Genomic DNA, 15,491 nt, shown 5'->3' on the forward strand with positions numbered 1-15,491 from the left:
TCGCAAACAGTCTGAAAACTTGCAAAGGTATTGCAGGGTGGGTTGTGCTGCGAAACAATTGTTAGGAAAGAAATTCCATTCATTTCCGGCATTTTCCAGTTAATCAGCATTGAAGTTAGCCAACGAGGCCGTTGGCGCGCAAGTTCAAGCGGCCCATTAGATATAATTAGGGCGACAATACACTGTCCCGCCAACCGCGGTTCTGGGATATCCGCGAGCTACAGCGCACTGACATGCCGGAAGCCGCGGCCCGTGGAGTGGGTCTGTTCGTTTGCTCTGCGGGCCCCGTTGCAGTTCTTGCTCCCTCAGTCGTTTCGATCGAAATGCTGTTATTGAATTGTATTACCTTCAAACAATGGGTTACAACTGACAGTGCAGAAATGATAACAGTGGTTAAATCTCATGAAGAATACTTGGAATCTTTAATTGATAACTTACAAAAACCCAGAAGTCAACACTACCTTTCTACAACCCAAAGTAAGTTTTTGAAGGATAAAAAAAGGAAAACTTCATGAAACTGAACGCATAGTGCTGGCTGATTTTCCAGAAAATTTTACATTTGTGATTCATAGACAGTACAAGGTTACCACTGGGTCAATGACTAGGCAACAGTGCATCCATTTATTCTCTACTTTAAGAATGAGAAAGATGGAGTTGGCAGTTCTTCAATTTGCATTCCAAGCGACTGCTTGGAGCACAACGCTTTAGCTGTACATGTGTTTCAAAATTAAATAATAAATTACGTAATAAATTACGTAAAAGAAAATTTTCCCAAGGTTGAGAAGCTGATATACTTTTCAGATGGAAGTGGTAGTCAGTATAAGAACAAAAACAATTTTTCAAATCTGTGGAACCACAAAGTAGACTTTTGGTTGGAGGCTGAATGGCACTTTTTTGCATCTTGCCATGGTAAAAATACATGTGATGGAGTAGGAGGTACAACAAAACGGAAAGTAAGTAAAACCAGCCTACAAAGGCCAACCACAGACCAAATCCTCACAGTACAGGACATGTATGTTTCTTTCCAAGGATATTATTAAAGGCATTACCTATAATCTGATCAAGAAAGAAGTTGTTCTGCATATAAAAACAACAGTTCAAACCAGATTTGAAAACTATATAGCAATAAAAGGAACAAGGAATTTTCACAAATTCCTTGGCATTGCAGAATACTTAGTTCGATGCTATGTAACGTCAGAAACTGAAATTTAAGAGGATCATTGTGTCAGTAAAACTACATCTCTGTCTTTAAAGTTGAGAGACATTGTGGTATGTGTGTATGATGGACAGTGGTGGCTTGCAGAGGCTGAAAGTATAAGCTTGGAAAACAATGATGTTTTTGTGAATTTTTACCACCCTGCTGTCCCAAGAACATCATTAAAGAAATCTCCTAGTGACAAAGTTTGGATACTAATGAAAAATGTTTTAAGGAAACTTTCAGTGCTTGAACTTACCACAGCAGCTGGGAGGTCTTATTCTATTTCACAGAAACTGTTCGGCAGGATCACTTGCTTGTGAATGATACGACATGTCTAATAAAGGCATGTAAAAAAAAAAAAAAAAAAAAAAAAAAGGCGTCATGTCTGTTACGTTTTCATATATACATGTGTAGCTAGTTGATAGCTGGCAATTATTTATGGAATTGTTATTCCGTGGATAGTTCTGGGATGGCGGGTTCTGCAGACAAGAAGCATCCATAACGACATTAATAATATTGATTTTGGTTATTACCTTCAAATGCTGAGGTACTCGTTTAAAATCATTCGTCTTTGACAACAGAAAGTGTCTGTCAGAGTCGTCGTCGTTTCTTGCTATACTTCTCTCCAGTAACGCAAGTTGTACGTCTATGTTTTCAGTTTCCGTGTCATTAGCCTCTCTCGTTCTCGGTCTTGTTGACCTACACTCTGCAGCGTCATGTGGTCCTTCAACAGGCTCAACCTCTGTCTCCTTCTGTCCTACTTCAGTTGAACTCAGACTGTCATCCGTTATTATTTCTTGCAACAACGTGTGCACGAAACAAACTAGTTGAAGTAGATGTACGTGGATTTCCGTGAAGCATCTGACTCACTTTACAAACTACTGACTTTCCGATATTCTTTCACAAAACCACCTCTGAGCTTATTTCATTTGTTTTGAAGCTAAGGATCTAAAAAAAAAAAAAAAAAAAAAAAAACTTTGTGCTTTAGATACTTGGCTTCTGGGTGCTCTTTTGCTGACATTCACTACGCCTATCGCAGTGAAATAGTGCAACAAGTTTGTCAAGCGATGTGGATCAAGACGAAAGCAGACTGCCTACCCCAACCGACCACAGAATTTTGGTTGGGCATAGGTGAAAAATTTGAATCCAGAGCAAATTTTCGTCATGTTATAGGAGCTATCGATGTAATAAAACCAGGCAACACAGGATAACTTTATTACAGTTAGAAACATTTTCTTTCAGGAGGAGGGAGGAGGAAGAGATTAGTGTTTAACGTCCCGTCGACAACGAGGTCATCAGCGACGGAGCACAAGCTCGGGTTAGGGAAGGATGGAGAAGGAAATCGCCCGTCCCTTTGTCAAAGCTGCCATCCCAGCATTTGTCTCGATCGATTTAGGGGAATCACAGAAAACTTAAATCAGGATGGCCGGACGCGGGTTTTGAACCGTCGTTCTCCCGAAAGCGAGTCCAGTGTACTAGCCACTGTGGCACCTCGATCGGTCTTTTCTCATTAGTTTTAGTAGCACTTTGTGACAGGAATTATAGATTCATATATGTCAATTTTGGGACATATGAAAAATATAGTGATGTGTCAGTTTTCAAAGATTCGTTCCAGTACAAACAACTGATGGATTGAAATTTAGGAATACCTAACGATGAGGAAATAGAAGGTATTCAAGGAAAAATCCCTTATCTCATTGTTGGTGACGAGGCATTCAGTCTTTCAGATCGTGGTTTATTTTCTTAAGCAGGAAATAATTTAACTAAAAACAAAAGAATATTTAAATTATTTAACTTTTGACATTTTAGCTAACGAATGTAGATATTACTTCGACCTCTTAATGTTAAGATAAATGTGACAAAAAACATTGCTAAGGCTTGTTTATACTTCGCTACTTTACACGTGAAAGACAAGGTGTTAATTTCGAGCAGACTTTACACGTGTGAAAAGAAGGTTTGGACGATACTGAAAAAGGAACAGCTCAGAGAGGATACCGATGAGTTATTCACAACAGAGATGTTTAAAACTCACGTAAAAATTGTAATGATATTATAAAAATAAAGGTCGATCAACTTACCGAGCTTTCTCTTTTCATATCGTGACAATTCTTTTCTTCCATACACAGGGTGACAAATATTGAACTATACGAAATAAAATCGTCATAACTTCTGAACGGTTTGCATTAGGATGTTCAAACTGCACGGTTGGCCGCGAGACATGATGGGAATTACTATGCGCTGTACGTTTTGCTTTAGCGACGAAACCCACTTTCATTTGGACGGGTGCGTCAGTAAGCAAAATTGGCACATTTGAGAGACTGAGAATCCGCATTTCGCGATCGAGAAGTCTTTTCACCCTCAATGGGTGATTGTGTGGTGTGCAATGTCCAGTCGCGGAATAATCGGTGCGATTTTCCTCGATGGGCACAGCAACTACCGAATGGTACGTGAAGGTTTTGGAAAATGATTTCGTCCTCATTATCTAAAGCGACTCTGATTTCGAAAAGATGTGTTTCATGCAAGACGGAGCTCGAACCCATCGATGCAGGAGAGTGTCTGATGTCCTGGAGGAGTAATGTGGGGACCGCACTGTGTGTCTGGGATACCCAGAGGCCATTGGTATGGACCTCGATTGGCCGCCATACGCTCCAGATCTGAACACATGCGACTCTTTTTTGTGAGGCAATATTAAAGACAAGGTGTGCAGCAATAACCCCACAACCATTGCTGAGCTGAAAACAGCCGTTCAGGAGGGCATAGACAGCACTGGTGTTCCGATGCTTGAGAGGTCAGTCAGAATTTCGCTATTCGTCTGCCAATGATGGCCAATGATGGCAGGTATATCGAACATGTCATAACCTAAATCCGAATGTCTGTAGTGACGTTTACATGAAGAATAAAGTGTGTGCACGCCGTAGTTTGTAACTAATTTACGTTTTTCTTCATATAGTTCAATAATTGTCACCCTGTATGTTTACCATCTCTTCCCACAATTTATACTTTAAAATTCTGTCACTGTCTTCGTTCGTCTTCATATTCCAGATGGCTGCAGGATTTTCCAGTTTGAAAATAAGTTTCTCCGTATCGAGATCCATCACAGCATGATCGTGGCAAAATTCAGGAGTAAAACACAGCAGCGTGTGTTGTCTCCTGAGCAATTTCGCCAAAGTTGACAACTGCGCCACCGCGTGATTGAGGGTTTGTCGAGTTTTCCGTGCGCGACAGAGTCGGCCGCTCGCCCAGCCCTTAAGCCGCAACCAGTGCGTTGGCTTTCATATTGCACTACAGAAACTGGCAGCCGCGTACCCGCCAAACGTCGTGGCGCGCGGCCAGTGCTTTGTTGCCCGTAGTGTTGATCATAGCCCACGAGACTGCTCAGCCTTTACCTCGGGTTCGATTCTTATCACCGTCTTATGTCCAGTTTTTTATCGCTCTCTTGTTCGATTTTGAAAAGCGAAACGCATACATTCTGCGACACCGTCTCTGTTGGGCTGTCCCAGTTTGTGCGCGCAGTGGTCTGCCTGGATAACTTCAGTGCTAATTAACTCGGAAACGGGGCAATATATCAAATTTTCTTCATAAAAATTATTTCTCATCACAACCTACCCTGCAACACCCTTATAATCTTTTCAGACTGTTTCTGATCAACCTGTATACAAATGGCTGGGACTGGAATATCATACTGAATTTATACGATTACACAGCACTCCCACCTCCATCCCCGCCCCATTCAATCTACTTACTGTATATGCAGCCCACTGTTTATCAATATACTGTTGACATCAGTTCTCACGTTGGCACTTTGTACATCCCAAAGACTTTTCCTGCATAATCGAAGGTATAGAAGGCAAAGTCCGAAGCAAAGAGTGGGTAAAGACAACAATTGCACTTGTGTACAAGAAACTGTCACCAAAGAATGTAAGATTACAATAATAGAATTATATATATATATATATATATATATTTATATATATATATATATATATATATATATATATATATATATATAAATAATCCGCCAGCTTTTAAAGATTAAAATGGCATAAGCTATGTGTTTATAATTTCAAAACGTTTCGATACATGCTTCATTACGCTGCGGAAGGAAGTGGGTCTGCTGCATTGATAATGTCGTGTTGTACACCAGGTTCTCTCTATTCCACAGCATGAACTACGTATGTTCGTTACATTTTGCAATAATGGAAACGTAGTGTACAAGATGAAGAAAAAATGCCGCACTTGGAGGTCGTCATGGGATTCCACATCCAGATTCAAGACAAAAGTTTATGTAGCAAAATCTGATCGGCCGCATTTTGAAAACATATGTATGAAAACGAGGAGATGGCAACACTGTCACAGTATCGAAATGTACAGAGGAACGTGTGTCATCCTGCACTACCGTACGAGCCGTCGTAGTTCGTTTACTAGACTCCTGGGACATCAGACCCGCATCCACCATAGAGGTGTGGTTCGACTCATCGTCGGGCTTTTGTTCTATTTTTGGAGTCCGTTCCCTACTTCTCGTCGTTCTGCCTGCATGTGTCTACTAACTGCGCAGCGCACAACTGTAACTGCTCCTATCAGGTTCATGTAGGGCGGTTTTTTGATGGAGTACAGGAACGGTGAATATGTCGAACTGCTTTTGGTTCTGGGTGCATCCAATAACTAAGCTGCTGCAGCAGCTGCTGCTGCTCGTGCTATGCTACTAGGTACCCTCAAAGGTGTCGTCCCAATAAAAATGTTTTCGGTCGCCTAGATCAATGTCTTCGCCCACAGGTAATGGACAGCAGTCTTCCAAAGACTTGACGTAGTGTACAGATGACGTGATTCCTGAAACCAATCACCGTGGCCAACTACAAGTGATATTGTAAGGCAGTTCCAGATATTACAAAGACTTGTTGCTGATATGTTGCACGATGAAGAACTGCTTCTACATCGTTACATAACGAGGTGACAAAAATCATAGAATATTTCCTAATACCGTGTTGGACCTACTTTTTCCCGGCGCAGTGCAGCAACTCGAAGTGCTATGATCTCAAAGTGTCGGTAGAAGTCCCCTGCAGAAATGTTGAACCTTGATGCCTTTATAGCCGTCAGTAATTGCGAAAGTGTTGCCACTGGAGGATTTTGTGCACAAACAGACCTCTCGATTATGCCCCAGAAACGTTCTGTGGTCTTGACGTCAGGCGAACTGGATGACCAAAAAATTCGCACGAATTGTCCAAAATGTTCCTCAAACCAGTCATGAGCAATTGTGACCCTATGACAGGCGCCACAGCATCCGTAAAAATTCCATAGATGTTTGGGAAAATGACGCCCATGAATGCTTGCCAATGATCTCCAAGTAGTTGAACAAACAGAGGACCCAGTATATTATATGAAAGCCGGCCGGTGTGGCCGAAGGGTTCTAGGCACTTCAATCTGGAACCGCGTGAGGGCTACGGTCGCAGGTTCGAATACTGCCTCGGGCATGGATGTGTGTGATGTCCTTAGGTTAGTTAGGTTTAAGTAGTTCTAAGTTCTAGGGAACTGACGACCTCAGAAGTTAAGTCCCATAGTGCTCAGAGCCATTTGAACCATTTGAACATTATATGAAAACACATCCCACACCGGTTTTGAGCGACTACCAGCTTGCACAGTGCCTTCTTGATAACGTGGGTTCATTGCTTGGTGGGGTCTGCGCCACACTTGACCCCCACCATCGGATTTTACCAACTGAGATTGGGACTCCTCTGACCAGGCCATCGTTTTCCAGTCGTCTAGGATCCAACCGATATGGTCGCGAACCCACGGGAGGCGGTGCAGGCAATGTCATGCTGTTAGCAAAAGCACTGGCATCGGTCGTCTGCAGCCATAGCTCTTTAACGCAAAATTTCGTCACGCTGTCCTAACTAATACGTTCGTCGTACCCCACACTGATTCCTTCGGTTATTTCACGCATTGTTGCTTGTCTGTTAGCATTGACAACTGCACGCAGCTCTTCGTCGTTAAGTGACGGACCTCGACCACTACGTTGTCAGTGGCGAGAGTAAATGCCTGAAATTTGGTATTCTTGACTCTGTGGATCGCAAAATACTGAATTTCCTAAGCATTTTGGAAACGGAATGTCCCATGCGTCTGACTCCAACCACCACTCCGCATTCAAAGTCTGTTAAGTTCCATCGTGCGACAAGAATCACGTCGGGAACCTTTTCACATGGATCACCTAAGTACAAATGACAGCTTTGTTAGTGCACTGTCCTTTTATATCTTGTGTACGCAATACTACAGCTATCCCGTACATGTGCATATCGCTGTCCCACGAGTCATGTCGTCTCAGTGTACGTTAACCTAACACCACCCCCATTCGAGGATCACACTTTTGCGAATGGCTTTGCACGAACTGGAAGTTAACGAACATTTTACAAATAACGTGGTACTAACTGGTGAATCTAGCTTCACTCGTGAAGGTATTTTCTACCTCCACAACAGCCATTATTGGTCGGAATAGAACCCACGTATCACGCTTGAATGTGGTGTTCAGGCCCCCTTCGATATAAACATGTTGGCTGGCATCACGGGAGAAGTGCTGCTGGGACCTTACCTATTCCAGTACAAGTTGAATGGGTTCCTGAATTGTACATTTCTTTGCAATAATTTGCTTGACGCATTAGAAAACATTTCACTTGATGTTCGGCTACAGCTTTGATTTCAGTATGATGGTGCTCTGCCGCACTATGGAGTGCATGTGCGTAACTACTTAAGAGAAGCGTTTCCAGCGAAATGGATTGGTCCTGAGGGTCAAAGTTCTGGCCGCTATGTTTCCTAGACCTTAATCGATTAGATTTTTGTTCGTGAGGAACAGGTTTATACTACTACTCTACCCATGGATGTACTCGACCAAACAGCTCGCGTGGATGCCGCTTCCACGACAGTGGTTGCACGAGTGTTGCGTAGGGTCCAGTAGAGTAATACCCAGCGAGTGGCAAAGCGTTTGTAGATGCAAGGTGGTCGCTTCGGACATCTTCTCTAAACCGAATGTTGCTCGTACTTACACGTACCAGCTCTGTGAAGATAAGCCTGGATGTGTAGGGTCCAGTAGAGTAATACCCAGCGAGTGGCAAAGCGTTTGTAGATGCAAGGTGGTCGCTTTGGACATCTTCTCTAAACCGAATGTTGCTCGTACTTACACGTACCAGCTCTGTGAAGATAAGCCTGGATGTGAAACGTACCGAATGGAATTACTGTGTATTGCATAAAGTGCAGTCTAGTGTAGCCTATCTATCGGGATTTTTGTATCCACTATTATTTATTGTTGACTTTATTTGAGTCATGGACGAAACAAAGAGGTTATTTACATCTGTTACAAGTTCATATTACGTCTTAATGTTTACATAAAGGTAACAGCAACAGAAATAAATACAAAATATACCACACTGCGGGGGTGTAAATTTGATACAATTCGATGCTTTAACAGAAAAAAATGTTTGGTGGGTACATGATTTGAGCACGGGCGAGTCTGCATACGCTTTTCTGCTGCCTCGTCCCGCTGAGCTAATGGGACAGCTCCAGCAGAGTGTTCTGATCATGCTACCCGTTCTCGTCCACGTTGTACGCAGTTATAAGGTCTACAACTTTGTTTCCGCCGTTTTTCAATAGTCGGCAATGGTGGAAAGTAGTGGTGTAAGTCGTTCGTCGTAAGTGTCATACAGTAAGCTTAGGCATTTGAGAACATAATGCCAACAAAATATCAGTCGATTTTTGATTGCAGCATAAAGTCATTCTCGACTGAATACGGCTACTTATGAGCCCAGTTCTCGTCATCTGCAGGAGGTTTCAATTTTCTGCTTTGATATGAAGAAATCTGCGCCTGAGGGTCATAAAAAGCTGGGTAAGGCCTATTATGACACGCCTGTTAGTGACAGAACTTTGCACAAAATGGTTTCCATGCTTCAAGAATGGTAATTTTGACGTTGAAGACCGGCATGGTTGTGAAAGAGAGGCAGCTTTCGATGCTACTGCAACCGACGGAAACAATCTCAGGAGATCGTTGTCGAAAGAGGTTGATGTGTTTGAGCCGATCACTGAAAGACAAACAGCCACACCACAGCGATAGACATGAAAAAACGATTTTGCAGCGAGACAGTGCACGACCCCATGTCGAAAAACCCGTCAAAACATGCTTGGAAACGTTGAAATGGGACGTTCTACCCCACCCTCTGTATTCTCCAGATATTCCTCCCTCTGACTGTCACTTTTCTCGATCTATGACGCACAAAATAGCTGACTAGCACTTGCGGTCACATGAACAGGAGTAGAAGTGCATCAATTCATGGTTCCCTTCAAAAGATTCCCAGTTTATACACTGCGGGATTCGTATGCTGCCCTAAAGCTAGAAGAAAGCAGTGGCCAACGATGACCAATACTTTGAATCGTAAACTTTTTGTAAGTTTTTCACATTAAAGTCTTGAGCTTCGAGTAAAAACGGCGGAACCAAAGTTGTAGACCTTGTACAATACAGCTAGAGCCTCGCTTTTTTAAATTGCATTTCTGTTAAACCTATTAACAGGACCACGTTTGGTAGACACACTTTTATCTTGAATCTGGATGAGGAATCGCATGCCGACCGCCAAGTCCGTCATTTTTTCTTCTCCTTGCTGTAGCATTTTAAACTTACAGTCTGCCAGATGACAAAGTGTTCTGAACTAGTAGCAGTCTTTTTAACAGTTTCACTGTGCTATAATCGAAAACATTACAACCGAAAAATATTTTATCAAGCATAACTTAAAAAATGTTGCTTTCAGAAATATTTTCAGTGCAAAATAGCCTCCCCCGCTCCTGGATCTACAGCGAAGAGTAGAACAGGTTGTCTGTGAATACTAATTCCTGCTTTCTAAATGGAAGTTAAGAAACTAGCAAGCAGGAACAAAGCCGAGAAAGATTACGCAACATAGTTGAATCAAAGTATAGACTAATCTAAATCATCAGGATAAGTAAATGACTAAATTATACAATAGTCATGCATTTCACTTAAAAATAAGTTCTGGTTAATTCCGTATTTAACAATCTGTATTCGAGCAACCGTAAATCCTGTCCAAGATATATGAAGAAAATTAAGTACACCAGAATTTTTACGTTTTTCGCTGAGCACGAAAAATTGTGTGAAGCATAACATCATTCCCAGAATGTATTTTCATCCTGCAATCTCTTTGAAACTGCATGGAATATTAAAACATAGTGCCAGACCGAGATTCTAACTAGAACCTTGGCCTTTAGAGCACTTGCCAGCAAAAGGCCAAAGTTCCAGGTTCGAGTCTCGGTGCAGCAAATGTGTTTAATTTGCCATGAAGTTGCTTAACAGTCAAAACAGCTACTACTGGGTGATGCGAACCTGAGCTTGGTGGGGAAGATGGTGGCGACGGCGCCGAGCACACAGGTGCAGACGATGTTGACGTTGGACAAGTAGGTGGTGAACAGCGCCACCGTGGTCACCCAGCCCGTGGACCACAACACCGACATGCAGAAGACGCTGCTCAGCAGGCAGCACAAGACTGCAACAAGGCAAGCGCCATGAGTCCGTGGCCGTCTGCAGAGGCGAGGCTCACTTAGGTAACTCTCCGATTTCTACACGTTCCTGCACAGTGGTGTCTTACCAATTTTCACAAAAATGCTCCTACAGCACACAACTCGCTATGTGCAATGCAAGTGTAAAAACACATTCATAAAGGTAAAGAATGAAAACAGGGAATTCAACTTAACGATTGATAAATAAGATGTAGGATTCCAAGTTAAACCATGCTTTACGAGGCCGTAACAACAATGCACGCCTCTATGAAGTTTTGACAACTAGGCAAGTTAGTAAAATATTTCTTAATAATAGTCCTTGACACTTGTTTCAAATATAAAACGAAACCATAATTGCATTATAAAATTTCTACACGAAACTTCAGTCATATGCATGTTCTGACAATAAGAAACTACACTATTACAAATATAAAAAACTGGAATACCTTGCATGTTGGCTTACATAATTCCTCCATTAATACAATCCCACTTAGTATTTATCATAAAAACACATTATTGCAAAATTCATTCTAAATAATGCTGTATCCATTACACGGCAGATCAACTTCCATCTTTTTCAAACCAAGTGCACCACCAGATTGTCTACCACGACACTGACTGCTACTCTGACAAACTAAAACTAACATCTGTGGCCAAGATCTGTAGTCTCAGGAATAGACCTAGCAAGAATATGATTACATCGATACTACTGATGTTGAGTACATTTGTCAGATTCGCAACTTCATTCACAATTGTGGCCAAAAATTCTTGAAAATCGATATGGCAAATAGAACAGTCCCCGTTCATCCTATTCTTAACCTTTTCACTATCCTCCACGTACGATGTTGTAGTTTCCGCCCTTGTGTGATTTCTTCTTTGAGGTGCAGGTTTGGATTTTGGAGAGAGTGCAACCATAAGTATAGGTAGCGGGTTTCAGGTCAGCCTTCTGGTGGTACTGTCCGTTGTATAAAGGTCCTCCCTGACCTAAGACGAGTTAGATTGCTTGGTGGCCATACACTAAGTGTCGTGGGTTGGTTTGCTGCTTTTTCCTCTCTATTTCACTGGTTACTTGCGTCTGATATTTGGTCGTGCTGTGGCCACAAGTGGGTAAATCTTTTCGACAGATGTCGGCATCACATACTGATGCCTCATATTTTCGGCTGCAAAACAGAGTCCCATTGCTCATGATCGAAAGACTTCAGATTGCGCTCCCCATGTTGAACTAAGCACTTTACTTATAATATTGTTTCTTGCACACATTTTTCCTTTTAGATCCGAGAAGTGTTTCTTAAATGATGGTGTACGGTTTGGGCTAACTCCGAAGTATTTTGGTTTCGAGCAATGTTGTAGTCTAAACCCTTTCCATTCCGTTCCCAACTGTGTTGAGGCTTCTCTATTACGGAGCTGGAATGCGCTTACAACAGTTTTTTTCTGGATTAGGTCGAAGGTGATTTTCGTCATAGCATTAACTAATAGCACTGTAACATCTGAAAGCCTGAAACGTGTCATTCCCAGTAGATGCAAGACGTGGACGGGTATTTCTGTCATGCCAACTTAAAGGGCTAGTACTATATTTTAAATTGCGAATTACAATAAAAAAACTCATATTTATTTTCTGTTCGAGCAATTTACTCAGATAAAATACCAAAGAGAACCAATCCTATATCTGCTGACATGAACTATCAATGAAATTTAGTACTGAAAATTAGATAGTTCATTAAAACTACAATAAGTTGCAAGAAATTTCGGAGGAGAAATGCGTTCAAAACTGAGTTTTTGTTCTTACAGTGGACTGGATGAAGTGCCACCTGGAAGTTTATGCCTCTCTCAACATCAAGGTGTTCAGTCAACTGTGTATTATATTTGGTTTGGTCTGAACGAAGTTTGTGGCATCAAAGTGTACATGGACCAGATTTAGTTTTGTTTTACATCCTCGTACAGAGCTTTACTATGCTGATGACTAGGGGAAGGGGACAGGGTCCAACTGGACTCTCTTATGGATCAGCATGTGGTAGCATGTGGTGAATTTGCTTTGCGAAGAACACAATTTTGTCAGGGGACAGCGCGGAAGGAGAACGTTAATCGCCCTGCCTTGCCATCACTGGATAAGCCCGCGACCGCATACCTCTCAAGCTGGCGGAAATACCTGGAAGAGTCCCAGGGGCTAAGACCAAAATGTTGGACATTGATAACAGGGGCTGGTTTCGATATGAATGGCACAAGAAACGTGCGAATGACTTCAGCCACTATCTTATCGATTTTCAAACTCTTCTTTCTGTGCTACTTCCGTACAACTGGCTTGTTAATACGCACCACGTCATTGTCCTGAATTAAGTCAGCGGTGGAGGGTGACTGTGTGGCCTCCAGGTTCCAGTTCCACCCCATCCATAGCGCTCCAAAGTTAACAGTGTGATCATTTAAGGGGGTTCACTACTATTCTGACCGATGAGCTTATAATTTTGAAAAGGATATGGGATTGTTGGTCCGTCTTGATTCAAACTGCTTATTGGTTATTTAGTTTCCCAAACTAGTTTCGACTAAATACCGATATCTTCGGTAGGCTTCTTTGTTATAAAACATGGAAAATTATTCATCGATACATCACATTACCGAAAAACTGTTATTGTTACATATACACTAATGGCCATTAAAATTGCTACACCAAGAAGAAATACAGATGACAAACGGTATTCATTGGACAAATATATTATACTAGAACTGACATGTGATTACATTTTCACGCAATTTGGGTGCATAAATCCTGAGAAATCAGTACCCATAACAACCAACTCTGGCCGTAATAACGGCCTTGATATGCCTGGGCATTGAGTCAAACAGAGCTTGGATGGTGTTTACAGGTACAGCTGCCCACGCAGCTTCAACACGACACTACAGTTCATCAAGAGCAGTGACTGGCATATTGTGACGAGCCAGTTGCTCGCTCACCATTGACCAGACGTTTTCAGTTGGTGAGAGATCTGGAAAATGTGCTGGCCAGGGCAGCAGTCCAACATTTTCTGTATCCAGAAAGGCCCGTACAGGACATGCAACATGCGGTAGTGCATTATCCTGCTGAAATGTAGGGTTTCGCAGGAATCGAATGAAGGGTAGAGTCAAGGGTCGTAACACATCTGAAATGTAACGTCCACTGTTCAAAGTGCCGTCAGTGCGAACAAGAGGTGACCGAGACGTGTAACCAATGGCACCCCATACCATCACGCTGGGTGATACGCCAGTATGGCGATGACGAATACACGCTCCCAATGTGAATTCACCGCGATGTCGTCAAACACAGATGCGACCATCATGATGCTGTAAACAGAACTTGGATTCATCCGAAAAAATGACGTTTCGCCATTCGTGCTCTCAGGTTCATCGTTGAGTACACCATCGCAGGCGCTCCTGTCTGATGCAGCGTCAAGGGTAACCGCAGCCATGGTCTCCGAGCGGATAGTCCATGCTGCTGCAAACGTCGTCGAACTGTTCGTGCAGATGGTTGTCTTGCAAACTTCCCCATCTGTTGACTCAGGGATCGAGACGTGGCTGCACGATACGTTACAGCCATGGGGATAAGATGCCTGTCATGACGACTGCTAGTGATACGAGGCCGTTGGGATCCAGCACAGCATTCATATTCTGCTGACAGGCATTGGATCTCGACCGACGCGAGCAGCAATGTAAACCGCAATCGCGATCGGCTACAATTCGACCTTTATCAAAGTCGGAAACGTGATGGTACGCATTTCTCCTCCTTACACAAGGCATCACAACAACATTTCACTAGGCAACGCCGGTCAACTGCTGTTTGTGTACGAGAAATCGGTTGGAAACTTTCCTTATGTCAGCACGTTGTAGGTGTCGCCACCTTGTGTGAATGCTCTGAAAAGCAAATCATTTGCATATCACAGCATCTTCTTCCTGTCGGTTAAATTTCGCGTCTGTAGCACGTCATGTTCGTGGTGTAGCAATTTTAATGGCCAGTAGTGTATACTGGTTGGTGACAAATTGTGTGTGTGTGTGTGTGTGTGTGTGTGTGTGTGTGTGTGTGTATAATTTTATAGCATCATAATGATGTAGGACGAAGCAAGGAATTAAAATTGGCGCCATCATCGGGATTGAAACTGAGACCTCCCGCTTTAAGCAGATGGGCTAGCCACTACCCCTCACAGGCACTGCAGCTATCTAAGCTGCACGGACTACGCTGCTACGTCTCCCTGCCAAATACAGATATTCCAACTCACGCTTCAGCCCATTGCTAATCCCTTTCTGAACTTATACTGGAGAGTCAAAGAATCTGGTACATCTGCCTAATATCATGTAGGGCCACCGTGAGCACGCAGAAGTGCCACAGCACGATCTGGTTTGGACTCGGCTAATGTCTGAAGTAAAGCTGGAGGCAACTGACACCATGAACCCTGCAGGGCTATCCATACATCTGTAAGAGTACGAGGGGGTAGAGATTTTTCCTCAACAGCACATTGCAAGGCATCCCACATATGCTCAATAAATGTTCATATCTGGCGAGTTTGTTGGCAAATTCTGAAGAGTGTTCCTGGAGCCACTCTGTAGCAGTTCTTGACTTGTGGGGTGTCGCATTGTCCTGCTGGAATTTCCCAAGTCCTTCGAAATGCACAATGGACATAATGGATGCAGGTAATCAGACAGGATGCTTACGCACGTGTCACCTGTCAGAGTTGTATCTATACGTATCAGAAGTGCCATATCGCTCCAACAGCACACGCCCCACACCATT

The 15,491-nt window shown here is 42.8% G+C and overlaps 1 protein-coding gene across 1 annotated transcript in view; it reads right to left on the reverse strand.

Moving 5' to 3' along the window:
* Window positions 1–10,528: 10,528 nt before the first annotated feature.
* The window catches only part of LOC124613372, a 148,340-nt gene continuing 143,377 nt past the window's right edge, over window positions 10,529–15,491 (reverse strand). The window contains exon 8 of the mRNA XM_047142073.1: window positions 10,529–10,725. Coding sequence (XP_046998029.1) covers window positions 10,529–10,725 — 197 coding nt within the window. The remainder of the gene's footprint in view (window positions 10,726–15,491) is intronic.

Source organism: Schistocerca americana, chromosome 4 (genome assembly GCF_021461395.2).
Source record: "Schistocerca americana isolate TAMUIC-IGC-003095 chromosome 4, iqSchAmer2.1, whole genome shotgun sequence".
NCBI lineage: Eukaryota > Metazoa > Arthropoda > Insecta > Orthoptera > Acrididae > Schistocerca > Schistocerca americana.